Source organism: Gambusia affinis, linkage group LG09, assembly GCF_019740435.1.
Source record: "Gambusia affinis linkage group LG09, SWU_Gaff_1.0, whole genome shotgun sequence".
In the NCBI taxonomy this organism is placed as follows: Eukaryota; Metazoa; Chordata; class Actinopteri; order Cyprinodontiformes; family Poeciliidae; genus Gambusia; species Gambusia affinis.
The window spans coordinates 11993568-12021452 of NC_057876.1; the positions used below are offsets into that span (position 1 = coordinate 11993568).

The 27885-nt window shown below is 41.1% G+C and overlaps 1 protein-coding gene across 1 annotated transcript; it reads left to right on the top strand.

The window, feature by feature from the left end:
* Nucleotides 1–191: 191 nt before the first annotated feature.
* Nucleotides 192–27677, top strand: sh3rf2 (SH3 domain containing ring finger 2). Its single transcript, XM_044127702.1, has 12 exons — nt 192–279; nt 380–508; nt 809–1214; nt 3982–4263; nt 14383–14478; nt 15378–15728; nt 24476–24597; nt 24759–24929; nt 25570–25835; nt 25926–26233; nt 26315–26619; nt 26711–27677. The coding sequence occupies exons 2-12, from the start codon at nt 501–503 to the stop codon at nt 26889–26891; spliced, it is 2496 nt and encodes an 831-aa protein (XP_043983637.1). The 5' UTR covers nt 192–279; nt 380–500; the 3' UTR covers nt 26892–27677.
* The last annotated feature ends 208 nt before the right edge of the window (nt 27678–27885 follow it).

Below are 27885 nucleotides of genomic sequence, written 5' to 3' on the forward strand. Positions count from 1 at the left end.
TTAAGGGTACGGCTATACCTTCCTTTTGTAAACTGGTTCAAAATATTTGAGTTCATGCTTGAGAAATAAAATTTATAATCAGAGTTTTCATTCGGTTTTCTTGGTTCGAGTTCAGACCGTTTAAATGGCTAATATTTAAAACCCTGTAAAATTCCCTTTTACAGTGTAAGGGTTAACTGAGCTCGTCATGACTGAAATCCGACACAGTTCCTGAAGCATGAGTCTGCCTGTAGAGGCATTTCTCTTTTCGCGGGTTCGTTTCGGGCAGAAGCTCCACAGGTGGGTTTCGTGTTGACACGTACAACCAAACTGTAGACAGGAGGTGAGTTGTCGGTGGTTATGTGACGCCGGGCTGTTCCTCCTTCTCTCCCCGGGGCAGAGAGCTGCTCCACCACCGTCGCCGCCTCCTCCTCCGTGTTCACACATGGCGACCGCCGCGAAAAACTTACGCCTTTTTTAAAAGCGGAGTTCATGGGGGGAATCACCGTGACAGGCCGTAGATGAGCGTGTAAGTAAGACTTGAAGGTTGTTGTGGGTTTTTTTGTTGTTGTTTGTTTTTTTTTTTCATTTTGGTTTGGAGGAATACGGATATTTTCGTAGATTTCCGGTTGTTGTGTCACCTGTGCAGCCAGATGAGGCGATAGGACACCTGTGCACACGCAGTGTTGACACGATGTAAACTCATTATGTAGTGAATCCGCCTTATTGAACTTAACCATGTGACATATGTAAACTTCAAAACTTAGTATTATGTAATTGAAATATTTCAAGTAGTTTATTGTGTCTCCTGTCATCTCTCTCTCTCCAGCATGGTGGATTACAGTGTTTCAAATGGACCTGGGTCCCAGTTCTCACTTGAACCAGAGGACCTGGCTCTGATATCCCTCCTGGAATGCCCCTTGTGTTTTGAGCGGCTGGATGCTTCTGCTAAGGTGTTGCCCTGCCAGCACACCTTCTGCCTGTCCTGTCTGCAGAGGCACGGGGTGGCCCAGTCCCAGCTGTTCTGCCCGGAGTGTCGAGCTCCCGTCCCTGTCAGGACAGTGGAGGAGCTGCCGGAAAACCTGATGCTGGTCCGGCTCCTGGAGGGGCTTCAGGGACTGTCGGGACCTGAAAAAAGCCCAAACAGGGTCCGGTATGTATTTCCAGTGGATAAGAGCAGCTTGGAGGATCAGCAGCAGGAGGGTCAACGCAGAGAGTGGCAAGGATACAGTGAGGTCAGTGCGTGACCCCAGTCAATATGCTCTACATTTCTTTTGTTTTTTTATTATTTTATTTTTAACAATTATGTCATTAAAAGATGAGGTTTTACAGAAAGCATGTGGATCATAATGTTGTTCACAACTGCAGCAACTTGAACAACATTGTGCAAACTTCAGGTGTGGCTTGGTGGTAGCATACACATATTAGTGGCTGTGCCTGTTGTGGGTGTTTTCTACTGTAAGTAAAAACTTCATTACCTTCGTTCTTCATCTTCAGAATCATATCTGGAATGATCCGTCCGGAGAAAAGGTTCTCCAACATTTTAATTACAAGTACCACCTTAGTAACTACAAAGTTTTGTAAATATACTGACAAATTTAAAACAGTATTGAAACAGGAATTGGACATTTAAAGTAAGATTTATTTGTTAAATGTCTTTAAAGAATGGTAAAACTAATGACATACGGAATAAGTAAGCAAAACATGACTTAACAACTTTGTGCTATTCCTCCTACTAGATAAAACAATGTAAAATAAGTTGGTGTTATTGTAAAACCAAAATGTAATCCTTATTTTAAGGACACAAAGTAAAACATACATTTGTCAATGAAAATGTCCTTTTTTGTTTCTTGAAAAACTGAGAAACAAATCTTGTAGTTCGTAAGAACACAGAATTCAAACAACATAATATTGCGTTAAATATGTGACTTTAACGTTTTTTGTGTTTACTTTAACGGCTTAAAAAAAGCCGTTAAAGTCACATATTTTATTACCTTTACTCTTAAAAATACCACTTAGTTTCAATTTATTTTTTTCTCCCAAAGATATTAGGACCAACTAGTTACTTTGGCACAAAAGATCCACATTTGGCTGCGGAGCTCTCTATAGTTTCAGTAAAAAGATATTTAATAAAACATAAAAGTTGAGTTTGACCTGAAAGCATGGGGAAAAAAAAAAAACCTGTCACATTTGTAATGATAATGCAGTGCTGCAGTTTAATTGGGAATATTTCCCGCAGTGCAGTGATGCATTTTGAAGGTTAGGCTGTTTCAGTGTACACAGTAAAAAAAATAAAATAATAAATCTCCTGGTGGTTGTTGCTACTTGCCCAGTGACAAGGTTCCAATGACGGTATTTTTATGGTGTGTTTCATCTTTCATGCACATTACAGCCTGAAACGGTTGAATTAATTCTGTAATAGTCACACTAGAGCATAATCCGACTCATTAAAATGGCATTCCCTGCTCCGTTTGGCCTGGAGCAAGGCGGTCCGCTCAGACCTGTGTGTGGATGCTGCTGCTGCTGTTCATCAGGTGCATGTAAACTCAGAGCTGAGGGTTCACTTCCCTCATGACAAAGAGCCGAACACAAACCCCTGCACGTCCCCTGAGTCCTGTTCTCTAACACAAGTCTCCACTGAGAAAGCCAGTGCAGTGCACAGGCTCAAAGTGCTCATGAGTTATTGAAAAACTCTAAAAGGAATGCATTGAAACAGCAAGACTGGGTCAGATAAACTGTAATTGAATCATGAAATTTCAAATTTCCCTCCTGCCGCAGCACTTTCTGACAATCAACACTTTCTGATTTTTTTCATGCTTTTAAAAAAAAGAAAAAATTATTAAACTTTTTAGAATTATTAATCTATTTGAAACTCATTTCAGATTTCCACATTATTTATACCTGGCTTTCTGTGAACATACTAAGCAGATTGGTAATTGAGATGCATTTTTCACCTTATTGTGAAAAAGTATTGTCATAAAGGGGAAAAAAATACTTTCTTCCTCCCATTTGCTCTGCCTCGGAGTTGAGGGTTTTTCTTCAAATCCCCATCAGGAGTTCAAGCAGAGTTCAAAAGGCACTGCTCAGTTCAGGTCGCTTAACCTCGGGTCCTTTTACAGTTTAGACAGGAAGGTATCATTTTACATGAAGTTGTTTAATTTCAATCTTTCATTCTGGGATAAAATAAGTACTACAGTGCAGTGCAAAAGTATTCATGCATACTAAGCTTTTTTCACATTTTGCTTTGTTAAAACTAGAGACTTCTTTGTGCTTTTTTGAGATTTTATAACCGCCAATTTGAATGGGGTTTTTTTGTATATAAAAAGTGTAAAAGAGTAGCGAGCATTTCAGCATTTATCAAAGCTGCAAATATTTAGAGACTTGCTCAAGCTCAGACACGTTGGATAGAGAACATCTGTGTACATAATTTTTCTGAGTTTAATCTGCAGAACATTATGACATTGTGAGATTTGTTTATGTAACACAATCTGGGACCTTCAGTGGATTTATACTTAACTGGTAAACTGGTAAACTATTCACTAAGTAGGTGACTTAATTTTTAATCAGTCTCGGGCTAAAAGGGGTTGAGTAGTAATGATACACGCTAATCTTTATTATCTTGACATTCGTGATTAAATACAGAAACAAAAATAACATAAACAGCAACTGATAATTTGTAGTGCATTTCAAAAACTAACTGATTTCTTAACTTCCTGGATATTTGACCTTAAAGCTGCAGTATGTAGCTTTTACAAAAATATGTTTTTTACATATCTGTTAAAAGTGCTTTAAGTTTGTGTAAGGGACACGCATTTCAGCAATCTTTGATCATAACAGAGTCATCAAAACATAGCTCATTTATTTTGTGTTTTCATGTTATTCATGAACAGGCTCCTAAAAAAGGCACAACACTTTTCTTACAGACAAATTCAGTGTGCCTGCTCTTTAAAAGCAATGGTGTCACAGGAATCCGCTGATGTCTGACTCTCTCCCGCTGCTCAGGCGGCCTTCAGATCGCCTGCAAACAACCATCGGGCTGACGCATCGGGGGAGCTGGTCTTCACACCTGCTAGCAGTGTCCCTCCCAGCCACAAAGCAGAGGACAAGCGGGGCTATGAAAACAGCAGCAGAGCGTCCCTCAGCGCGCCGCAGGCGGGCAGCCAGGCGCCTCAGCTGCAGCCCCTGCAGCAGGCCCAGCCGCAGGCTCTCTGCAGGGCGCTCTGTGACTTCAACCCAGAAGAGATGGATGTGGAAAACAGCAAATATTATCTGAGCTTCCTCAAGGTCTGCCACTCAACACAACACAAACACAGCAGGGAAAGCTCACGTTCATCGCCTTCGGCTGTCGGCGTGCGTAGAGTGGAGTTTTCCTGTTTTTGTCGGCCTCATTCGACCAGCCGGCCACCAGAATTCAAAACACTTTGTCATCCAATGTGCAGCATCACCAAATAGGGGAGATACATACTCACTCACAAATGTAAAAGGCTGCACAAATAGTAGATTTTAAAGTCTTTTATATTTGTCCTTTTACAGTTTTTGAGGAGTTTATTTTCAGCTCAAGTTTAGGAAAATCTTAAAATCCGTTCTCTCAGATTCAGTGATCTTGTAAGATGACGCTAGGCTAACTTAGTTTTCACAAAAATAAAAATACTTTGGACACTTTTAAGAGTTTGTCTTTTTTTCCAGTCCCTTATTTTTATTAATCTTTTGCTTATGTTACAGTTACGATTAAGCATTTCCCCCCCCCTATTGACACCCTTGCTTTCATAGTGGAGTAAAATATTTTGTAGCCTTTATTTTCCCCATTCATTGCAGGAAATTTATTCGTTCTGTATTTTTGTTCTACAGACTTGTTTAGCAGGTCTGGTAGGATCACTCTAAAACCTGCTGAACCTTTCAAATCCCTTTGCGGTGAAATGGAGGTTTTCACCTTCCTTAGAGGTTTTGTGCTTTGTTCAGATCTGAAATTAATCTTCATCCCATGTTAAAGCGGCTTTTTTTTCTTTAGGAGCTTGGGCAGAAAGGTTGATGCTTAAAGTGATTCACAGCTGCTTGGTGTTGAGACAAGTTTAATTGAGTTGAAACTTGAATAAATGCTTTTTCTAATGATGAATGAAAATAGGCCGTGAGCTGTGAAGGAAGCTTAATAGAAGTTGATTTTTCTTGTTTTTTTGGTAGATGTTATCTGTATTTGGATGTCATTTCTTTATTATTGTTATTGATTGGCTTTTGTTTTTTTTACTTTTAAGTAGATCTTCACAATTAGAGAAAAAGGGAAGGGAATATAAGTTAAGCCAGTGAAAGTTCATCTCACAGGCCAAATATTTTACTAGCGTAAAATAATTCAACCCAGGAGTTTACGATGACAGTGCTACATGTCGCTTGTGAAGCTCTGATGGGAATCACTCTTTTTAATTATCGTTTGTAACAATATGCACCTTAGCCACATTTTTTTTTAATCAATATTTTTAAAACAACTGTAGTTCTTGGGAAACTATCCACCTCAAACGTCCATGTTGATACCGGCTAAATTAAAGTTTCGTCAGTTTGCTGCATTGGGTGGTTACCTGTATCCAGGTATCCCAAGATTTTAAAAAGTCACCAGATTTACCAGGGTTAAAGACCTTTTGACAAAGAAAATGCTGGTGTGGCTGGTTGGACCAATGTAGCCCCTCCCCCACCTCTTGCTGCAAATTGCAATTGAACGACCTTCAAGAAAGAATTAATCCTAACTCTAGAAAAACAAACTAGAAAAACAAATTAGGACAGACAGCCTGTCTAAATATTCTCCTGACATCTTCTTGAACTGCAAAAAAATGTAGAAGCTACTCTAAATAAATTTAGTGAGTGTTTGATCTATATATTAGCATAAATCCCTTCAACCAATTCAAAATGACAGTAAACATTATGCATATCATATGTAACCGTCACAGTCATCAGCAGCAGTAGGGATAGTTATTTCAATGATGAATAAAAGTAGTCATATCATGTTTTACGTTTTTGTATAAATCTCATGATACTGTGTTGCACACTTTAATGATTAGACAGTGTGTTTTTCGCAGGTTCTTTATTTTCTTTACACTGTTAACACAGACAAGAGCGACAGTGAGCGCCTCCGCTGACCAGCCGTTACTGCACTAAATTGCCGTTGGCTCGCTGAGTCAATAAATATTTACAATATAGGTCAAAATGCTCATTCAAAACTTACACATAAACATTTAGTTACTTTACTCTAGCACACTTCCCCTCAACAAGACAATTTATGTAAATAGCAGCGCTAATTGATATTTACCTGTTAACACAGACAAGAGCGACAGTGAGCGCCTCCGCTGACCAGCCGTTACTGCACTAAATTGCCGTTGGCTCGCTGAGTCAGGAGTGCTCACCGTGCTCCATGTGCCAACTGGTGGCGAACTGCTGTAACTGCATCCCAGCTCAAGCAGGGGAAGTGCAGCCCAAAGGCACGGTCAAAAGAAGTCTTTAAATAAAGTAAAGTAAAAAAAGGGAGGGGGGTGTAATACTTCTAATGTCCATTCTGTCACACTCTCCCCTCCAAAATGTAATGTCGTCCCGACATTCGGGTACCCTAGCGTTACAGCAAATAAATCAGCAAACATGTTTTAATGCTTTACAATTATGCAGAGTACTTCTAGGAAGGAGTCAGAATGAATGTTCAAAGAGATGCTATGCTGTGTCCAGTCCGACAATATGACATATATCTCCTATTAACGTCACATTGCTGCAGTCGACGTCATTGTGCACGATGACAATCCACCACTTGATCCGCCAGTAGCGTAAATATCTGCAATCTCTTCTGAGAGTAAGGTACTTTAACTTAAAAGTAAACTCTACCTTTAAAAACATGCTGAAATTGATACCATGGGTACTCATCTATCATTCTACCTAAGATACATCAAAAAGTAGTTAATCATGCAAATCATTCTAACTTATTCACATTAGAGAAAAGGCTGTCCCAAATTATGGTAATTGAATCGTAACATAGGTTTTCTTGTTCGAAAAGGATACCTTCCCACCCTGTGGGGTGATATGTCAGTCTCTTCTTGGTCACTGGCAGCTGACTGGTGAGACTCATCTCCACTGTTCATGTTCTCTGGATGAAAGTCGTCTTCTAGTGTTGCATCCATGTCCTCACCAAGAGTTGGTTGCTGCCCTGGTCCACCACCATCAGCTATGCAGTCCCTTTGCATGTCCTCGTTGATTGGGTGGAACTCTGGTGCCTCCGCTCAGCTGACTCTCGATGAGATGATCTGACTCCATTTTGTGATGCTGTAGAGGTGGATGAATGATGGCTTCCCAGTCGTCTTCATCATCAGAGCTGTCTGCATGTCTCTGCTTCTCTTTCTTTTCGGGTCTTTTAGGTTGAGTGGTTACTTTTGGTTCTGTCGTTGAAAGGAAATCGCATGGAAGCAGCAGATTTCTGTGGATGGTCCTGATTCGCCTTTTCCACTTTCTGGGTGAATTTCATAGACAGGACTGTCCTGATGTTTCCTTTCTTTAACAAGGTACACTTTATCTTCCCAGAATGCTCTCAATTTTCCTGGTCCTCCCTTCTCATTCAGATTCCTAACAAGCACTCGGCAACCTGGATACAACTCCCCTCCATGCAGTTTCCTATCATAGTGAGCCTTCCCTCTCATCGCTTGCTTACTGGCTGTCCTGGATGCCAACTGATAGGCTTCACTCATCCTTGTCCTCCATTTTTCTGCATAATCCCGTGGGAAGAGCTTTGGTTCTTTTCACTGAGACCAAACATAAGATCAATGGGGAGCCGGGGCTGACGACCAAATAAGAGGAAGTACGGAGCATAGCCAGTAGCTTCGCTGCGTGTGCAATTGTATGCATGAACCACTTTTGGTAGAGAAGATTTCCAATCTTTTTTTTCAATTTCTGGCAGACTCCTCAGCATGGCAAGTAGTGTCCTGTTGAACCTTTCAACCTGACCATTACCCTGCGGATGGTATGGCGTTGTTCTTGACCCCTTGACTCCACTGTACTTTTCGAGTGATGCAAATAGTTTGTTTTCAAACTCTTTACCCTGGTCATGATGCAGCTTTGTGGAAAACCAAACTTCAAAATAAAATCCCCAAATATTTTCTCTGCAGCTGTTTTGGCAGCTTTGTTTTTGCAAGGATAAGCCTGGGCAAACCGTGTGAAATGATCCATCACTACAAGGATGTATTCATACCCACCACTGCATTTCTCCAGATGTAAGAAATCAATGGAGACTAACTCAAATGGGTATGTAGTGATGATGTTGGTAAGAGTGGCTCGAGCTGGTTTATTGGGCCGCTGTCGTTTCAAACAACTGCATACACGGGTGACATAGTGTTCAACATCACCTTGCATGTTAGGCCAATAGAAACGATCTCTGATGAGATGCAACACCCTCTCAACTCCAAGATGACCCATCTCCTCATGAAGCTCCTTAAAAACAAGTGCATGATATTTCTGTGGTAGAAGGAGTTGTGAGACTGGCTGTCTTGCGGTGGAGTAGTCCATCTTCATCCATATATAATCTGTGTTTTTGTCTCATCAGAGCAACAGCCAACCTGTTGCCCTTGTGCCAGCCATGCTTTGGTTTTTTCTGTGCAGTAACACATCTCAATACTTCACTAATCACTGGATCATCTTGTTGAGCTTGTCTAAGAGCTGCTCTACTGATGTCCTTTACTGATGTGTTAGCTGCATCACATTCCTCTGTGACCAGACTGTTGATGGTTGCTGGGCATAGCCATGGCTCAGAGTCTTGAAACTGAAGAGCAACTGCTTGAATAACACTGTTCATCACCTCTGGGTGTACTACCTGTGTGCAGGTTTGCATGTACTCCTCCATGCTGAGTGACATTCGGGAGACCATCTGCATCTCCATTTACTTTACCTGGGCGATACTTTATTGAGAACTGGAAATCAGCCAGTTCAGCAACCCATCGATGAGTGGTTGCATTCAGTTTAGCTGTGGAAAGCACATATGTAAGAGGGTTATTGTCAGTGTAAACTGTAAATGGTGGTGCATAATAGAGATAATCTCTAAACCTCTCACAGATGGCCCACTTCAGAGCCAGGAACTCCAGTTTTCCTGAATGAAGGTGATAGTTTTTTTCGGGGGGGGTTAGCGTTCTGGATCCATATGCTATGACTGCTAGAGTTCCCTGTTGTCTCTGGTAAAGTACAGCACCAAGCCCTTCTTGTGAAGCATCACAATGTAGAATGAACGGTTGTTCAAAGTCCGGATAACCCAATACTGGTGGCTTCACTAGAAAATCTAATAACTGGCCAAGCACTTCTTGATGTTTTGCTGACCATATAATTGGGTGTGATGATGGTAATTGTCCACTGTTCTGATTTTGTTTCCCTACTTCTCGCTTTTTGTGTTTTCCTTTTCCCTTTTTCTCAGGGCTTAAGGAGAGAAGATCATATAGAGGCTTAGCTATGCCGGAGAAGTTTGGGATGTAACTGCGATAGTAGGAGACAAATCCCAATAATTTTCTCAGTTCTCCCACTGTGGAGGGTTTTCTCTCTCTCAAAGCCTGTACAGGAGCAATATCTGCAGGATCCACTGTATATCCATCTTTTGTGACCAACTTTCCAAGAAATCTCACTTGGTTCTTAAAGATGTCACATTTCCTTGGTGTCAGCTTGACTCCTGTTTCCTGATAACGCTGCAATACACTTCTAAGATGATTCAAGTGGTCTTCAAATGTTTTAGAGTGCACCAAATTATCATCCAGGTAAGGCAAACACACCTCATCACGTAGTCCAGTCAGGCACTCCTCCATGGACCTCTGAAACTCTGCTGGTGCTGATGATAATCCAAATGGTATTCTCACCCATTCATACAGACCCCACGGTGTGATAAATGCAGTGGCGACTTGATTCTTCCAGAAAGCCCTGGTGATAGGCTTTTCCCTGATCAAGGACAGAAAACCAAGAACTTCCAATCAGGCTATTTAGCATGTCCTGTATGCGGGGAATGGGATGACGATCTGGCAGAGACTTCTTATTCAACTCTCTGTAATCACAGCACAGTCTGAGGCTACCATCCCTTTTACGGACACAGACTATTGGGCTAGAATAATTTGACCTAGACTTTGTGATCCATCCTCTATTTAACAAATCTTCAAGATATTCTTTTACCTCATTGTGCAGTGGTTTTGGAACAGATATATATGTTCTTGTCACTGGTGTGGGATCTTGCAGTCGGATTTTGAGCTGCAGTGAGGGGATGGTTCCAACATCATAATCATCATGAGAGAAGGCTTTACACTCATCTCGGAGTAGTTGTTTCACCAACTGCTGTTGTGCTGGGGAAAGGTGGCTGATGGGAACTGGTGGATCCCAAAGATCTTCACTTTCAGCCCTATTTTGGTTCTCCTTTTTTTCTCCTTTGCTCTCTGATCCTGTTGAAGTTCCCTTTTCACAATTGAAATTTGGTGTCTCTATTTCATTTATTTTTGTTGATTCTGTTGGTGCCACATACATTGCTTTTACTGCTTGGATTTGACCTACTTTGCTTTTGGAGGGTAAAATAATGTCATGAGCAGTATCATTGTTCACTGGGATTCTGAAGCAGGACCAGGAACTCTGATGTAGGCGCACTATTCCTTCTTTAACCCTTAGTCCTTCTGGTAGCTGCGACTGTGACAGAGGTTCAAACAGGACTCCTTGCTGACCTGCAAGTGGACCTGGTACTGCACTTCACCATCTTCTGGCCAGCTGGGATGATGAAGTTTTCTCTCGATGCTTTAACAGTACTTATGCCCTGTTCCTCCTTCATATTTCTCATGACTTTTAGAAATACCTCTGCCTTCTTACTTTCAATGGAAAATGCTGTACTAACAGCTTCTGTGATGATGGAGGATCTAGACCCCCTTTTAATAGGTACTCAATCACATTGTAACCAATGATTGGTTCTTCTCCCACTGCATCCTCTTCAGCAACTAGAACTGGCACCCAGAGCTCTAGTTGTGTTTGACTCACTGATGGTAATTTAAATTTGACCTCAACCCAGCCAATAAAAGGGATTGGTGTCTTATTCACTGCTCTTCCATCCAATATTCCAGGTCCAATAATCTCAGTGAGACTTCTGATAGTAACATGAGGGAGATTCTGCTTTCTCCATTTTTCACTCATGAGGCAGACCTGTGATCCAGTATCCCATAGAGCTCTGGTTTCCACTCCATCCAGCAGACAGATAATGGTACACTTCTTTCCAATCAAGTTAAGCAGTTTGTCTCTTTGTGATGGAGAGAGGAGGTTGATACCAACACTCTCATTCAACTCAGGTGCTGCATGTCTCACTCCTTCCATACACTTAAGTTCCGAATGATGTGTGATGTCAGTGGTCAGCTTGTGTCCATTTCCTGTTTGGTCATTTTCCTTTTTATCATATTCTGTTGCTGGTACAGATGTCACACTGCTCACAGACATATCTGCTTCTCCGGGCCTGTCTGATGTGTTTTAACAAATCTACACCCACGTGATAGATGCCCACCTTGTCCACATTTGAAGCAATGGTCACAAAACTCTCCTCTATTGTTTTCCTGGCAATGTTTACATCCACGCCTCCGACTTGGTTTTGATTTGGAAATAGATAAATGAGAGTCATTAACCAGTCTCCTGATGTCTTGCATCTCACTTTGAAGTTGTCGGATGGCATCTAGGAGCTCAGTTTCTGTGTGAGAAGCAGATGATTGTACTTTTCCAGTTCTATTTTTTTTTTCGATGGAAGATGGCTGTTCTTGCTCCCAAACTGCTCCAACTGTTGTTTTGGGAACTGCCTGTGCTTCTGCTCTAACCTCCCTCACTTTCAGATCTTTATTATTCCTTCTGAACTTCTGTTGCCTTTCCCATTCAATACTAGCTGCCTCATTAGTCTTTGCTATCAGTACATCATCTGCAACTGTCAGATCATCCAGGAAGTTCTTGAGCTGGTGTTTAACATTATCATTAATAAGTCCTGTTCCTACTGCTCTCAGAAACTTCTTTTGAATCAGTTCTGGGCCGTAATCTTCCTCAGAGCCAGGTTCTCTAGATGCATGAGCAATCTTTCTTTTAACTCTATTGCTCTAAACAAGAAATTTTGTGGTGACTCATTACTGTCCTGTGTGATGTTAATTAACCGATGGTACAGGTCAGTGGAGCTGTCTTCTTTGTAATGACCCTTTAGTATTGTTCGCAGCTGTGCAATAGTGAGGTCTGTTTTGATCTCTAGCATGTCGGAGGGGTAGACCTGGGCTAATAGCCCTGACCACAGCCTCTATGATCTCCACTTCACTGTGATTTCTTTTTAGGCCCATTTCAATCTGATGGATCAGGTTTGAATAGGACAGTTTGTCTCTCTGACCTCTTTCTCCAATTTGGCCATTAATTTTAAACTCTCTTCTTATTGTAACTTCTGGTGGATGTGCTACAATGGGGTTGGTAGGTTTTTTTCACTTTGTTTTCCAATCTTGCCATTTCTCCCTATAATTTCTTTGTTGCAGCCTGGAAACTTAGCTGTAATGCTGCATATTGTTCTTGCAAACTTATAAGAGCAGCATTATCCTGATTCGCAGCATTATCGACCACCTGTGACATCTCATTTTTGCTCACTTCTTTAGCTTTTGATATTAATCTGCTGAGGAATTCACAAGTCACATCCTCTTCCTCACAATCTATAGTTGTATCTAGGGCTGTATTTATTAGACTGATCAGCTTGTGCTTCTGGTTTTCTGCTGAGACTTTTCCATATAAACACACCTCTTGTAGGTGGTCCACTTTCAACTGCACCAGGACCTTACTTAGCTGGTCTGGCAGTTGCTCCAAGTCCATTGCTGGTGTGCCACAGTCTCTCTTTCTCTTTACTGAAACACAGCTGATCCCTGTACGGGCCACCAATTTTTGTTGCACACTAAATGATTAGGCAGTGTGTTTTTCGCAGGTTCTTTTATTCTCTGTACACTGTTAACACAGACAAGAGTGACCTTGAGCCCCTCTGACCAGCAATTACTGCACTAAATTGCCGTTTGCTCACTCAGTCAATAAATATTTACAATATAGGTCAAAATGCTCATTCAAAACTTACACATAAACATTTAGTTACTTTACTCTAGCACACTTCCCCTCAACAAGACAATTTATGTAAATAGCAGCGCTAATTGATATTTACCTGTTAACACAGACAAGAGCGACAGTGAGCGCCTCCGCTGACCAGCCGTTACTGCACTAAATTGCCGTTGGCTCGCTGAGTCAGGAGTGCTCACCGTGCTCCATGTGCCAACTGGTGGCGAACTGCTGTAACTGCATCCCAGCTCAAGCAGGGGAAGTGCAGCCCAAAGGCACGGTCAAAAGAAGTCTTTAAATAAAGTAAAGTAAAAAAAGGGAGGGGGGTGTAATACTTCTAATGTCCATTCTGTCACAACTGTAATATCGATTTTTTTTTTTTTTTTATCGAACATTACCGTAAAAAATATAAGAAGAGCACTGAACAGCATTGCAGCATCACTATGACAACAGTCTGTGTTTATCGAGTTTAACTAAAAGGTTACCAGCATTTTCCAAATCCAACAGTAAAACAGATGAAACTCATTCAGGCTTCCTGTTTTCTGCTGGGAGCTGTTGAATGAGCCATGTGACCTTAAAAACACTTTTTTAATAACTTCTTCTCATTTGACTTTACTTGAACACATTGCTGATTCTAAAAATAGCCACATGTGGAGGATCCGCTGAGCAAATGCAGATCGGATCTTTGACCTCCTAACCGGGCGGTCAGCTGTCAGCGCCGACCAAAATTGTCCTCTCCAGATCAGCAGCTAATTCATTTGCGCCTCTTTCAATTTTTTTACTCAAGATTAGTAATAGGGCCGATTTGCTGGTCAGCAGCTTTGAAAATAGCTGACTGACGACCTCAGCATATTAGTCTCTCTAACAACGTGCGATCATGAATGTTCTGCACAGTAAGTTCACGGTGGTACCATTATGTAACGGTCACTGCGTTTTGTTCGCTCGCCTGTTTTTCACATAGGGAAAACTGAGACTTATGGAGCTGAGGGCACCGACCTCTGCTGCACTGGTCGTTACTTACCCTGAGGCATCTCTGAGTCTGTTATATAAGGGCCTCGGTTTCAAGTGCGCTCTCCATTAAAGCACACTTGAGCTGGCCTTTCTCTTTAATGGAGGTGGTCAAATGTCTCTTTCCTTTTTTTTTAAGAGGTTGGCCACAGAAAGCACCAGGCCTCCAGACACAAAGCGAGCTGAAGTCACATACGGCAGCAGAAACACAGGAACTCTGAGAGCTTCTGGGCAGAGTGCTCAGTCTCTGGGATGAGCTCCGGCTTGTTATCAACCACCTGATGTTTTCCTGCTGCTCTCTATGTGCCTCTCGCTTACTTCCGATCTTTGCAGGGAGACATCCTGACCGCCATCAGGCGAGTGGACGAGCACTGGATCGAGGCAAAGCTGGGGGAGAAAGTTGGGATTTGTCCCAGACAGTTTGTGGAGGTGAGCTTCTTTTTTCCTCGCTCTACTTTTCAACTCGTTCTGTTTTAAGATGCTCGGCTCTCGACGGTGGATAAAGCATGTCCCAGATGTGACTGGATACACCTCAGTGACTGGATGCTGCCTTATTTTTCAGTTAAATGGTTGATTCATCAGTAAAGGTCACTGTTGTGCTGCAAAGCGCTGAGGCAGAGGGCTCGTCTGTGAAGCTGTGCTGTGTCTGCAGCTGCTCATTAGTGTGTGACTGTGTGCTTTACTCAGGTTTGCTGGGCTTGCCTCGCTTGCTGGCTGTCATTTGTTTTCCTCTGTGCTTTCTGTCTTAAGGAATTAACTTCATTCATGCTGGAGAAAATTGCATTTGCTCCTACAGTGTGTTCACTGCTCCTGGTTAGATTTTCTCCCAAAGTCTCCTCTTGTCACTAAGACATCTCCTCGTGCACCTGCTTTTGTCCCCACGTCTTCGCCTCCTCCTTTTTCATCCATCTTAGCCTCTGCTTGTACTTTTTTTTCCTCTCCAAGCCTGTCTCTCCTCTCGTCGTGCAGTCAGGCGTGAAGACACGGTAATGCTTTCTCTGCCTGGGTGACATAACAGCACATCACAGTGCCGAGGGAGCAGCATCAACCCCGCTATGCCTGTCTATCTGTCTGTTTGTCTGTCTGTCTGCTCCTTTCTCAGCATCGCTCAGCCCTTCTTGGCTGATTGGCTCATACTTACCCTGTCTGCCTTGCCAGCCTGCACAACAAGTTGTAAGGGAGAACCGAGTTTTTGATAAGTAGGTGTGTTTAAACAGCCGCTTCGCCGATCAGTGGGAGCAGAAGGTTGTCAGGCACTAGCAGCGTGTAGGAGAGGATGTTGCATGAATTCGTCCTGATTTTTAGTTGCGCTTCTCCGACTATTCCAGCCAAACTCTGCAGCAGCCAAGCTGCTTAAAGGAAAGGGCCGGAGTGGGAGTGACTCAGCAGAACCTCATCATCAGTCCGGCAGCGGGGGCAAAGACAAGGCCGCTGACGCATCCAGCCGCTCTGCCCATTACGGAGTCCCTCAGGTCCAAACCAAGACCCCCGTCATCAATGCTTTGCGGAAGCAGCCCACAGCCAGCTCCTTCCAGCCGCCCGCCAACATCAGCTTCATCCCTCCGGGTCAGCCGCAGCACTTCTATGTGCCCTCCGCAGCGCGCAGCCAGTCCTACCCTCGCAGAGTGAACTCTCGGCGAAACAGCCGGCGCTCCGACTCCCACAGACACCTGTTACAGGTGAGTCGAACTCTGCAAGCTCTCCACCTTTTCTTTCTGTTGTACTCGCATCACTGTTGAGCTAAGTCATATTTGACCTTGTTTTCTTGTCAGGGATTTATCCGAACAGAAAACATGTGGTTGGCACAAAGCGTTCGGCCGATTTCCAATGGGATAATATTGATGTTTTGCTTGAGTCATAAAAAAGATCAAGTTGACCTCAGGAATGCAGGGAGGGGAATAATAACACTGAGCTCAAGGAGCGGATAAGAAAGGGGTGTTTGCTCATGCAGGTTTGATTAAAAGGCTCTTAAAAGAACACAGATGTGGAAAAGAGCAAGATAAGAAAGATGAGAATGGGTTGTAACATTGAAAAGGTCTTTAATCATCCGACTCTAGGTGGAGAGTCCAGGCTGAATTCCAGCCAAACAGGGAACATGTAAGCGTGTGTCCATTTTTCTCCCTTCATCTCAGAGTCTTGCACAAATTGAGACATTTGATACAGGATAAGAAAAAATGTTTTTAAAAATAGCTGTCTTGTGTTAAATATGTAACTCCATCATAAGACAGAAAGATTAGAGACTGACTGATCAGAGATCAGGTTTGTTTGAATTCTGGTCAACAATTTTATGAAGCTCTGACCAGTTTCTTACTAAGGACTTTAAATGCTTTTGAAATAATTTCTGAATCAACTGAAAACGTGACTGTCTTTATAATAAAATATTTTGTGGTAAAATAAAACAGCTTAAAACTAACCACAGTTAGAGAGTTTTTGCATCACTGAAAATCTGCAAATACAGTAATGTATTCAAAGACATCTGACTGAGGTGCCTATACAAATACATACGAACTAAAAATAGTTACTGCTTGTTATTTACAGAAAATATTAAAGCTCGCACAATTATTTTTGCACACTTCAGAATGTACAATGCAAAGGAACTATATATTTTCCTTAATTTTGTTTCTGAAATTGTATAAAAGAAAAAAAAAACATTCCAAATCTCCCACAGTCAGGTATGCTTCTCATTTCATTTTAAAATGAAAACTACATTTCTCTGAATAACTGAGTTAAATTTGTCAGAATGTGTCTGACAACATGAAATTGACTAAAAGTTGTCAAAAAGCAGCTGATTTGAAGGAGTTTATGACCAGATTAGAAACAAAATGATTCAATTTGAGAAAGGTTACGAAGTCATTTGTAAACCTTCACCTTGTTGACCTTCTAACGTTTGTGATCCACCAAAAATACTCAAAGACTACATTAGTGACTCAACCAGGAAGTCACAAAATCACCTAGACAACAAATACTGCAGGCATCACTTGGCTCAGTTAAGGTCAGAGTTCATGAGTTAACAATCAAGAGTATGCATAGGAAAAAGTGAGTTAGTTTTTAAGTTATTCATGCCATAATGGCATGTTCTGTTGTGCAGTAAAACCAAGCTAGCATTTTATTGATATAACCTCATATTGACATCTCAGGCATGGTGGTGGCAGTGTGATTATCTTGGGTTGCTTTGTTTCGTTTTAATCAGCTGATCTTGATCCAAGATGAAATGCAATTTTTTTTTTTTTCTCCGACGTAAATTTTAAAATGAATTTAACATTTTCCCACTTAATATTTCAGAAGACAAAAAAAACTCTAATTGAATGTTAATTGTTCATGTTAAAAATGTACTTTCATCGTCGACGTCAAACAGCCTTTCTGTCATGATCAATTATTCATTATTCAGAGTAGCAGCAGAAGCAACATCACCTCCTATAAAACAGTCAGTGTCACACAAGTTTACAGATAAACAAGGTTTCCATAATACTTAAAAACTTGACCTCATAACAGAGTTCATATTTAGACTCTTTCATGATATAGATGTTTATCATGATGAGTGTAGTTAACAGCAGGCTCTTTCCTTTATTATGAGATTTCCGTATTTTTCTAATCCACCCTGCTTCATGACCAAATTTTTCAAAAGAATAAAAAAAAAAAGAGTAAAATTACTGTTTTAGTTTCCTGCTATTTGCTGACATGTCCCATTGTATTCCAGTAGTGGCTTGAAGGAACATCCTGACTCTTGTTCTTTAAGTAACAACTTCCACACCAAACAGTGTTGCTGTCGAGCCAAGCCCCCAAAATAATCTGACTCCTACAACCTCTTTATTTCTCTTTCTTCTGCATCTCCGTAGATAGACTTTGATTTATTTAACTGTCACCAAGTTGCAGTCACTGATTAAGTTTTATTTGTTTACACAATTTCAAATAAATAATAACGTTTCAAACGAAAGGCTGCATTTAAGTTTTTACAATCCTAAGGAATAATAAAGCAGAACATCCTGTTAGTAGATAATCAAGGCATTTACACCGACTGCGGCGGTCGCACTGAAACCTGAAAAACCTTGATAATATAATCTGCTGGTCCGCCCCCTCATGTAATGGTTTCCCTTGCATTACATCAGATTTCAGAGCTCTAACCCGCAATTACATGTGTCAGCGCATTAAAAAAAAAAAAAAAAAAAAGTAGGGGGAAAAAAAAAAATCTCATTTGTTTCTGAAGAAACCAGGAGGGGAAGGAAGTGGAGAACACCTGAGAGGAGTGATAAGAAATAGGGGAAATGGGATAGGTTAGGCAGGAAGAGGGGGAAAAAATGTGAGAGGAAATACTTGTAAAGAAAGATGTTTTTGAGCTGGGAAGAGAAGCAACCCATCAAAAGGTAAACCACAAGAGAGAGAAGGAAGGAGGTGGACAAGTGAGAGAATGATGTGGAGAGTGGGAGGCTTAGAGTGTCCCTCAGTGTGTCTGCTTATTTTGCTCTACTGATGATGATGATGATGATGATGATGATGATGATGATGATGATGAAGATGATGATGATGAGTCACTTGTGAAGTTGGTTACATAACAGACCACACTATCCTCCTTCCTCTTCACGAAGCAGGTAACACCTTTACATCAGTCGGCATCAGACTGGCATTAGCCTCTCGGTTAGGGCCGGGTCCCTGAATCCCAGGCCGGGTCCCTGAATCCCAGGCCGGGTCCCTGAAGCCCAGGCCGGGTCCCTGAATCCCAGGCCGGGTCCCTGAATCCCAGGCCGGGTCCCTGAATCCCAGGCCGGGTCCCTGAAGCTGAAGCCCAGGCCGGGTCCCTGAAGCCCAGGCCGGGTCCGCCCAGGCGGCCGAGCCCAGCTGGGGTTGGGGTTTCTCCGTCACGCTCACAGGCTCCTCTTACCTCAGGTTCTGCTTTCTGAGAGAGCGGCAGCATCCCTCCCACTGTCAGGGAAATGATGTTCATCATTGTGAATATCGGCGTGGTTACGTAAGAGCAGAATTTAGGAGGGAGATAGAAAAGGTAAAACAAGATCGATATAAGATCAGGCTTCCCGTTTTTCAAGCAGAATCACGCCTTACATGTAGCACAAACTATTTTAATCCATATCTGATGAACTTATTCACCTGGAATGGAATTCCTTTTTGAATTAGAATGTTCTTTTCTCAGCGGGACTTTTGGTTTTTAATGTCATATGTATTTATAACAGGGGAATTTCAATTTCTTACAACAAAATTATCTAGGGAAGGGACTTTTATTTTCTGATGAGACATGTGCGCCAACTCAGTTTTTCCAGTTCTTATCAGTGTTTGCGAAAACTTTTGAACTACCGCTGCCAAAATGGCGTATGACAATGTACTCAATTTGTATCTATTTAATAGTGGGCTTATTCAAGTTTGCACTAGGACTGGGGACAGTCCTAAATATTTAATAAAAATGTAGGTCCTCAGACATTTGCTACTTAAATTTGTCCAAATAATTTTGTAATTCTCTCTGACAACATTTCAAAAAACATCACACTCTGTCAGTGGTGGTAGTGCGATGGGATGAGACCGCTTGGTTACTTTAAGGCCCATTTGATTTGCTGTAGTTGATGATGCCATATATTTTGCTTTGAATCAGGAAATCCTGATGGAGATCATTCAGCCGCTAGTTTCTGATCCAAAGCACACCAGCAAGACAGCAAGTGAATGACTTAAAAATGATTTGAGTTGAGGGATTTGAGGGGACTTGGTCAAAGCTGAACTTACATCCAATGGAAATGTTTTGTCATGACCTGCAACAGACTGACCATGCACATTGTGGCTGAATTGAAACAATTCTGCACAGAGTCCCTCCACATTAATGTACATGACTCAGTGGATTACCACTCAGACATTCAATGAAGGTGTCTGCATCACACCTCACACACCACTTATTAGCACTAAAAAGCTGGACTCCTCATTACTCTCTCATGCAAACCATAAAGGTTTCAGTCGTCCCTGACAACATTTGATGTCACCACCAACTTTTCATGACATCCTCTGCACCAAGTGACAGCGGTTGTAGTCTGAATCATATTATGGATTTTTTTAAATCTCTTTATTGAAATGTCTGTCTGTGACTGTCTCCATTCAAAACGAAATTGGATTACACTAATCCAGTTTTGTTTAGACTGAAGCAGGGCGTGTCTATTTTGGGATTGGCTTTACTACTTCCTGTGACTTTATTATAGATGCACAATATACCCATTCGAAGTGCTCACCTTTAGCTCATCAGCAGATGAGCTATAGCTCATTCATACACAATGTTACTGTGTTGTGACAGCTAGTCTTGAGAGTAAACGGGCCCTGTTCCTGCTGGAAAAAGGCATCCCCACAGCATGATGCTACTGCTACCATGCCTCTCACGGAGATAGTGTCTTTTAGACGACAAGTCAAACCTTTATTGCGTGGTTTAGACATGTGGATATGAGATAGTTTGTTTTGAGGGGATTCAAATAGAAATTGGGATGAAATGGTAAACTTTGATTTTCAGAACAGTTGGTTTTGTCCTTAATAATTGCTGAGCATTCACTATTAATTTGTGTTTCTGTGAAAGCGGATCTTATGACAACTTGGTTCATGTTGTATTCTCTTCTTCATCTCTTTTAAAATGCTTGCTGCAATCAGCTTATAAGTGTGCAGTCTGGTTCCTGTTTTTAGATGAACATTTTTAGGCTATTTTTTTTTTTTTTTGGCCTTTTATTTCTCCCTCTTCTCATCCAGACACATGGTCTCGTTTTCAAGAGCAATCGGTTTTAAACTACCACACAAGTTAACAATACAGTACGTTAGTACAAACTCTGCAACAAATGAACAGGAAATAAAATGCAAGATGGGAGCAATAGGGATCAGCCATGCAGTGATTCTTTCACCATTAAGGCCTCTAGTTTTGATGTTTTTGTTGTTGGTTACAAAATATCGTGCTACATTCATGATGGGACACATTTAAGAAAAATATTTATCCCTTGATAAAATCTAAAATACATTTCTACATTCAAGCTGGCAGTAAACTTGGAGGCGATTAGAAATTAAAGTTCTGACAAAGACTTTAAGCAAACTACTGGTAGAGCATTATTCACTTATTAGTACAGCATGTGTCTTAACGGCGGTTTGTTAGGATGAGCCAAAGAGAAAAGGCCGCTCTGTTCAGCTTAAGTACTCACAGAACATCTTGAACAAACCCTTATTACGAGTCTGTCCTGGTGACGCACCCTCACAAAGATTTATTATTTCAGCCGTGAGGAGCCGAGGGTTCAGCAAATTCAAAACAGCTTTGATTGTGCTCTGCCAAAGTGGAACACAGTACGATTTGAAGCAGTTGTAGAGAAGATGGTGACATGACTTACAGAAATAAACATCCTGAAGGATAACCTTAACCCCATGTAGTACTTACCATAACATCCTTTCAGCTTAATCTGAGTTCCAACTTAAACTAAATTGGTGCTCCAAAAGATAAATTGATTAATGCTTGTTATATGTCATGTAATTAAGAATTAAGATATCAATGTTAAAACTTGGTGGATCTGGGCTGATATATATATATATATATATATATATATATATATATATATATATATATATATATATATATGTGATATATATATGTGACTATATATATATATATATATATATATATATATATATATATATATATATATATATAGGACATATATAGGAGAGTCTCGTAATATATATATATATATATATATATATATATACATATATATATATATTTTTTATTTATTTTTTTTTTTTTTTGCAAAGGCTGGGTCAGATAATTTTCTTTGGGTTTGTCAAGTTAATTATATAACCATTATTGCAAGTATTGATGACATTGATTTAATTAAACCTTTGATAAACATGTTCTGCTTCATTCCACAAGTATTTTTAAGCCAATTAAACCAAACAAGTTAATAATAGAACCAGCAGTGACATACGGTAAGCTAACTGTTCATCTTGACCCTTCTCCTGATACTGAATTAAAATAACTGAATTTACTATTTTTATGTTGAATGTAATTCAGGTCTAGTTTTTATTTAAGTGTTACCTTCCCATACAATAAACATTATATCATTTAACAAATCTTAATCCCATGTAGTTCTGGCCAGACATTCCTACGGATCCATTTAAATGTCACCTGAAAAGTCGTCATTTGAGTCAGGCCTGCAGTCGGTAAGCCCAGACCTTCTCACATTTGAAAACTTGGGCGCTGCTCTTAAAAGCCTGGTTAATACTCAGGAATCAGCCAGTTTGAATAAATATGACCAGTTCTAGTTGTGGTTGAATAAACAGTCAGATTTATGCCTAGGTTTAATTGTCATTACAGTAAGCTTGTGGTTGCTGAACAATCTCTTATGGTCCAGTTAACCACATATTAAATGTGTCTGAACATGTATGTATAATTTTGCATGATTCACTTAAAAACCCAAATCAGTAAAACATTTATGCCGATGGTGATTCCATTCAAAGTTTTAGTGTGAACAGGGTGAATATTGATATCCTCACACTTTCAAAGCGCCTCATGTTTGCATAAGTCTTTAAGCACAAAGATTAAAAAAAACAAAAAAAAACAGAAAAATTTGGAAGGAATCTAAATAATTCAAGAGGTGATAAAAGTATTTTTTTGCTGTTGTTCTTGCATAATGTTGCAGAAGAGTTTTTACACAGGAGTTTTGCAGAATTGTAAGAAACTGTGTAAATTAAATGAACCTGCTGCCTTAGAGTGGATATGTAAACTCAAACTTGTGAGGTTCTACGATGATGGTTATGATTGTTTTGGGTATAATTGTGTGCATGGAGTAACAGGTGTGAAAGAAGAAATATAAAACATTTTCCTCTGAACGATGGATGATGTACAGCTCAGCCATTTCTCATTACTATTTTGATTATTATTATTTAATTAAATTATTTTAATTGTAAAGTGTCCAGCCCTGGAAGCTTGCGCTACAGTGTGATTTTAAGTTTTAATGTGAATTGAGAGCCTGATGCGAGGTGCATTTAGGAAACAAAATGCCCACAGGCCAGCAGTAAGTAGAAGATGAGTGGGGGTAAGCTATAAATAGTACCAAATGTCTGTTATGACAAAAGATAAAGGGCAGCACGAAAGTTTTTCCACCCACTTTGTAGTGACTGTATTAAAAAAATGCGAGCAGGACACAGTGGTGGAAGGAAAAGCAGAAACAGGTCTAGTCAAAGCCTCATTAAGACCATCATCACTCTTCTAACAAGAGGGATCAAGCTCTGAAGTAGATCCTTAATGGTCGGCTGGCTCGCTGTCGTGGCACTCCCTGTCATTCACCGACAACGTCATGGCTGACTCACAGCTGGCTGACATCTAGCCTGGAAAAAGTTCCCCAGCTTCTCAGCCCCACACAGATAAACTACGGTCATAGAATAACTATTCTAAACAAGCTTTCGTTCATTTATATTTCATGGTGTATTCTACATAGCTTTATGCATGTGCGTCATTTTTGCATCAGCAATTTGAAAGTAAAAGGCTTTCAGGACTTCAAAGAGTAAATCATCAAATCGTAAACGCTACGCAGACAGATGAGAAGGTAAAGGAGCAGAGCGATTATGATGCTAGCTGTTTGCAACATAGCTTATTTTTGTCCACTTAAAAGTTATGGGCTGTTGCTTTCAAAATGTCTGATCACAGGCTTGTAAACCTTGTAAAAGGTTTAGAAGAGAGATGATAAACAAAACCTCTATAGGATAGCAGAAAAAATATGCTTTTTATTGTAATTGTTTATGAGTTTTTTCTTGTTTAAAGTCATAAACAAATTCAAACAAATGATCTGGAATAAATGTTTATTTTTGTGGTACCATTTAAGACCTCAGTTTTGAAATATGAAACTTAAACTCCCCTACTTTAAAACAGTGTAGCACAAACGTTATTTGCATCAGTTTTTGAACTTCTTGTCAGGTGATATCATCGGCTTCCGACAGACATATGTACCATGAGTTTGTCTTGAGTCAAAATTCGGATGATGTTTTGTGCATCATAGATAAAATCATAGGTCTTACTGAGTAAAAATAACTTCCCAATCATAAGAGCTGTACTGAATTTGTTAAAACACCCTGAGAGACACAATGAGACACCAGCTGTCTACGTGGGTCAGATCAAAGGAATATCAGCTGTGGTAATAGGTTTTTGCACAGCAATCTCCCACTTTGATCTTTCCTATGCTGATACATTGAGTTACACCCAGTATAAGTCACAGTGCATGTAAGATGAGGTTTAATGACGCCATTCGTACCCACCATCAGGTCTCTTGTTGACTCATGTTGTTAAAAAAAAAAATAGACATTACATTCCGAGAAATGCAGCTGTGCCGGCATCTCTTATACATGCATGTGTGCTTTCATAATGCACTGCGCGTCATGCTTTCAGTTTCTTATTATAATTTCAAATCGGATTGCCTTTCAGAGTGAGAAGAAAATGACCAGCGAGACCCCGTCCACAATCTCCATGGCTCTGATGAACCCCCAAATGGCCTCCTCCTCTGCAGACGGCAGAAACTCCTCCACGCAGCAGCTCTCGATCAGCGTGTGAGTCATCTTTAAGACATTACATTATTAAGACGATAATGTACGATCATGTGTGCAAGGATGAGAGTCTTAAGGGTATCATAAGAAAAGCTTGAGCGACATTTTATGGGCCGTGAACATGTGGTAACAACTTAAGCCAACCCTGGATGTGCCCCCTCCAGGTGCGCTGTCCTGTACTCCTACAAACCTCGACGACCGGAGGAGCTGGAGCTGAGGAAAGGAGAGATGGTGGGCGTGTACGGGAAGTTCAAAGATGGCTGGCTGCGTGGGCTGTCGCTCCGAACGGGGAAAGTGGGCATTCTTCCTAGCAACTACATCACCCCTGTGCTCAGGTGAGAGGCTGCATCTGTATACATGCCAGGAGGCTTTCAGTCATGCATACATTTCAGAAATGTGGTCAAACTCAATGGAACACAATGCCCAAATAAATAAATAAGAGAAACAATTTTAAGATCTCTCTCTAATTTGTTATCGAAGGACTTATTGGAACCAAACACCTCTTTTGAATTTTATGTGAAGAACTAGCAAAGTAATGCGACAATGTGACATGAGAGAAAAAGAATTCATGGTTTTCAAAATATTTTCCAAATAAGTTTCTTCATTTGTTCTCATGAGTCAGTGCTTTGTGGGACCACCTTCCACTGTGATTACTGCTGCATACCTATGAGGGTGTGTCCCATCTTGGTCAAATTGGATGCTGAGGCCCTGTGAATATCACGTTTCAACTCTTACTGTGGCATCTTGGTTGGCATTAGTTCTGGACTTTGACTGGGCCGTTTCAAAACATGAATATGATTTGATTTGATCTAAACCATTCTATTGTAGCAATTTATTTAAGGCCAGTGTTCCCTGGTCCACCATGTCATGTTATAATCACAATAAGACACAGTTGTGTTAAAGTGTGAAAAAAATGTGAGAATACTCCTTTAAAGTAAAGTGCTGTTTTTAAAATGACATGTGTTTTTATTACAGAACCTCAGCCAGACTTTTGGAGACCAAAGCAGCTAACGCATCATCGCATTACAACACAGTATCTGGGAAGAAACCCACCGCTGCAAAAAATCCCACTGTGGTCCTTGCTCTTGACAAGGTGGATGGAACAAAATTCTCAACAGGACCGGTGTCAGCTGTGCCAAACGGAGCACAGCACGCCGCGTCCTCCAGTGGAGCTGCTAAGCCGTCTTTTTATGGGTCGTCTCAAGGTTGGGACACTGTGAGACGTGTTTTCAACCCCAGAGGTCAGTGAGAAATAGGTTTCTAATAGTGGGCTGCTTTGTCTTGGTCAAGCAGATGTAAAACAAAAATGCACTCTTTATATTTTATTTCAGCCTCAAACCGTCCCTCCCATGTGTCCTCTTATAACATCCCGTCCAACTCACAACCTTTCGCACAAGTTCAAGCGTCGGGCTACTCACCTGCTCTGCAGAGAAAGCGAAACAGCAGCTTCCCATTCTCCAACTCCAAACCTTTTGGCTGGATGACTGAGCCAGCAGCGCTCTCTGCTGGTGCGGTCGTGAAGGACAGGGACTTTGGTGCCTCACATGAAGCAGTATTTCATCATCACAGGCAGCCTGCTGCAAACGCACCTCAGTCGATTTTAGTCAGACCTGACGCACAGAAAAACAGCATAGACAAGGTAATGTCAGATTCATGTCTGCCTTCGTTTTCAAATTCTCAGGCTTTTGGGAAGGTTAAATGTTTCTTTGCATTTCCAAAGCCTCCAAAATCAGTTCGGTTCCTGACGGATGAAGAGTCACCTCCTCCAAGACATCGGACCTCCTCTTGGTCATCTGGGTCTCAGATTCACCCAAACTGTCGTCCAGGGTCCCTGCCTTTAGAAGTGTGGGCCCCTTCTCTCACCATGGGGAGAGACGGACCGGGGATCCTTCTCAAAGATGGGAAAGGTCCAGTTCTTAGGAAGGGCTTTGAAACGGGCATTTCTGATCCAAGTTCTAACCCGCAGAAACCATTCCACTCTCAGCCGTCGCTGTCAGCCTTGTCGGCTCAGTTCAGCCCCGTCAGGTAAACTTCACTCTGGAGTCCTCACTCACCCAAGTAGAGGCGGACCTGAGCAATTACTTATCCATTTTATTTGAAATGTTTTGTTTTCCAGGCACAGAGTGACCACAACACATCTAGCCCAGACAGACTCAGAGCTCAGTTTGCTGCAAGGAGAGGTGGTCCTCGTCCACAGACCTCGGCCTGATGGACGGGTCCTCCTTACGCAGGAGAGCAGTGGACAAACAGGCATTTTCCACAACACTATTCTCCAAGCCCTTGAGAGGCTCAGCTGACTGTGTATTACTGCTAAATTAATGGATACTTCTGTTAGGGATGCACCGATTGCAGCTTTCTTGCCGATTATGATCTTTAAAAAGTCCCAATTTTGGCCGATACCAATTTCTTTTGTCTGATATGTTGCTAAATATAGCATGAAAGTCGCTGAGTTGGCAGCAGTGGGGTGAACTGCACATTTGCAGGTCATAACTGCAAATCTGCATCCATGACCTGGTGGGCCGGTCTATCAGTCAAACCTCTCTGACAGCAGAGCAGAAGAGAACAGTGGCTGATTTTTAAATATTTGCTGACGTAGATAAGATCGGGGGATAAGATGTGTTTCACATGTAAGTTTCAGCCGATCACCAATCTCCCAAAAATAAGGAAATTGGCGCAGATAAATCGGCTGGCCGATAAATTGGTGCACCCCTAATTTTTTTGTCATATCTATTTAAACTGCCAAATAACTTAATAGAGCAATTGAACAAAACGAACAAAACTAATCCTGCCACACGACAATCAAATAACAGGATTTTACTTAGGACCTGAGAGCGTGGGTAAAGTCTTCAGGAATCAGAGATGTATTTTGCGTCCTATAATGTGTGCGCATGTTTGTAACACGTGATATTATTCATGTTTTGCACTAAAAACCCACTTCAGGTTCCTTGCTTCATCTGTTACACAATGGTGAGTGCCTTTGTCAAAACCCACCAAGAAAATATATTATATTTGTACATATTTAGAGAGATTAGGTAAATTATCTGTACTGCTTTTGTGTTAATAAAGTATAGTTCCAGAACCTCTAACAGTTTGGCTTCTTTCTTCTATAACCCAACCTTTCTTCAGGCCAATTTAATGAACCTGTAAATATTTTTCCTTGCAGTATTACGGCTGAGAAGCGATGACTGAATTTGCCTCAATTGAGACTAAAGTGAAAGGAAAATGTTACATTGCGGAGACTGCTATGATAGTCAGAACAAAAAAGTGTAGAAGAACCAAACGCTGGTCAAG

What these genes read in the sequence shown, in the direction of transcription:
- sh3rf2 (XM_044127702.1), top strand. An exon ending in CCCACAGACACCTGTTACAG is followed by an intron (nt 15,729 to 24,475) that starts GTGAGTCGAACT and finishes ATTGCCTTTCAG; the next exon opens with AGTGAGAAGAAAATGACCAG. An exon ending in TACATCACCCCTGTGCTCAG is followed by an intron (nt 24,930 to 25,569) that starts GTGAGAGGCTGC and finishes TTTTTATTACAG; the next exon opens with AACCTCAGCCAGACTTTTGG.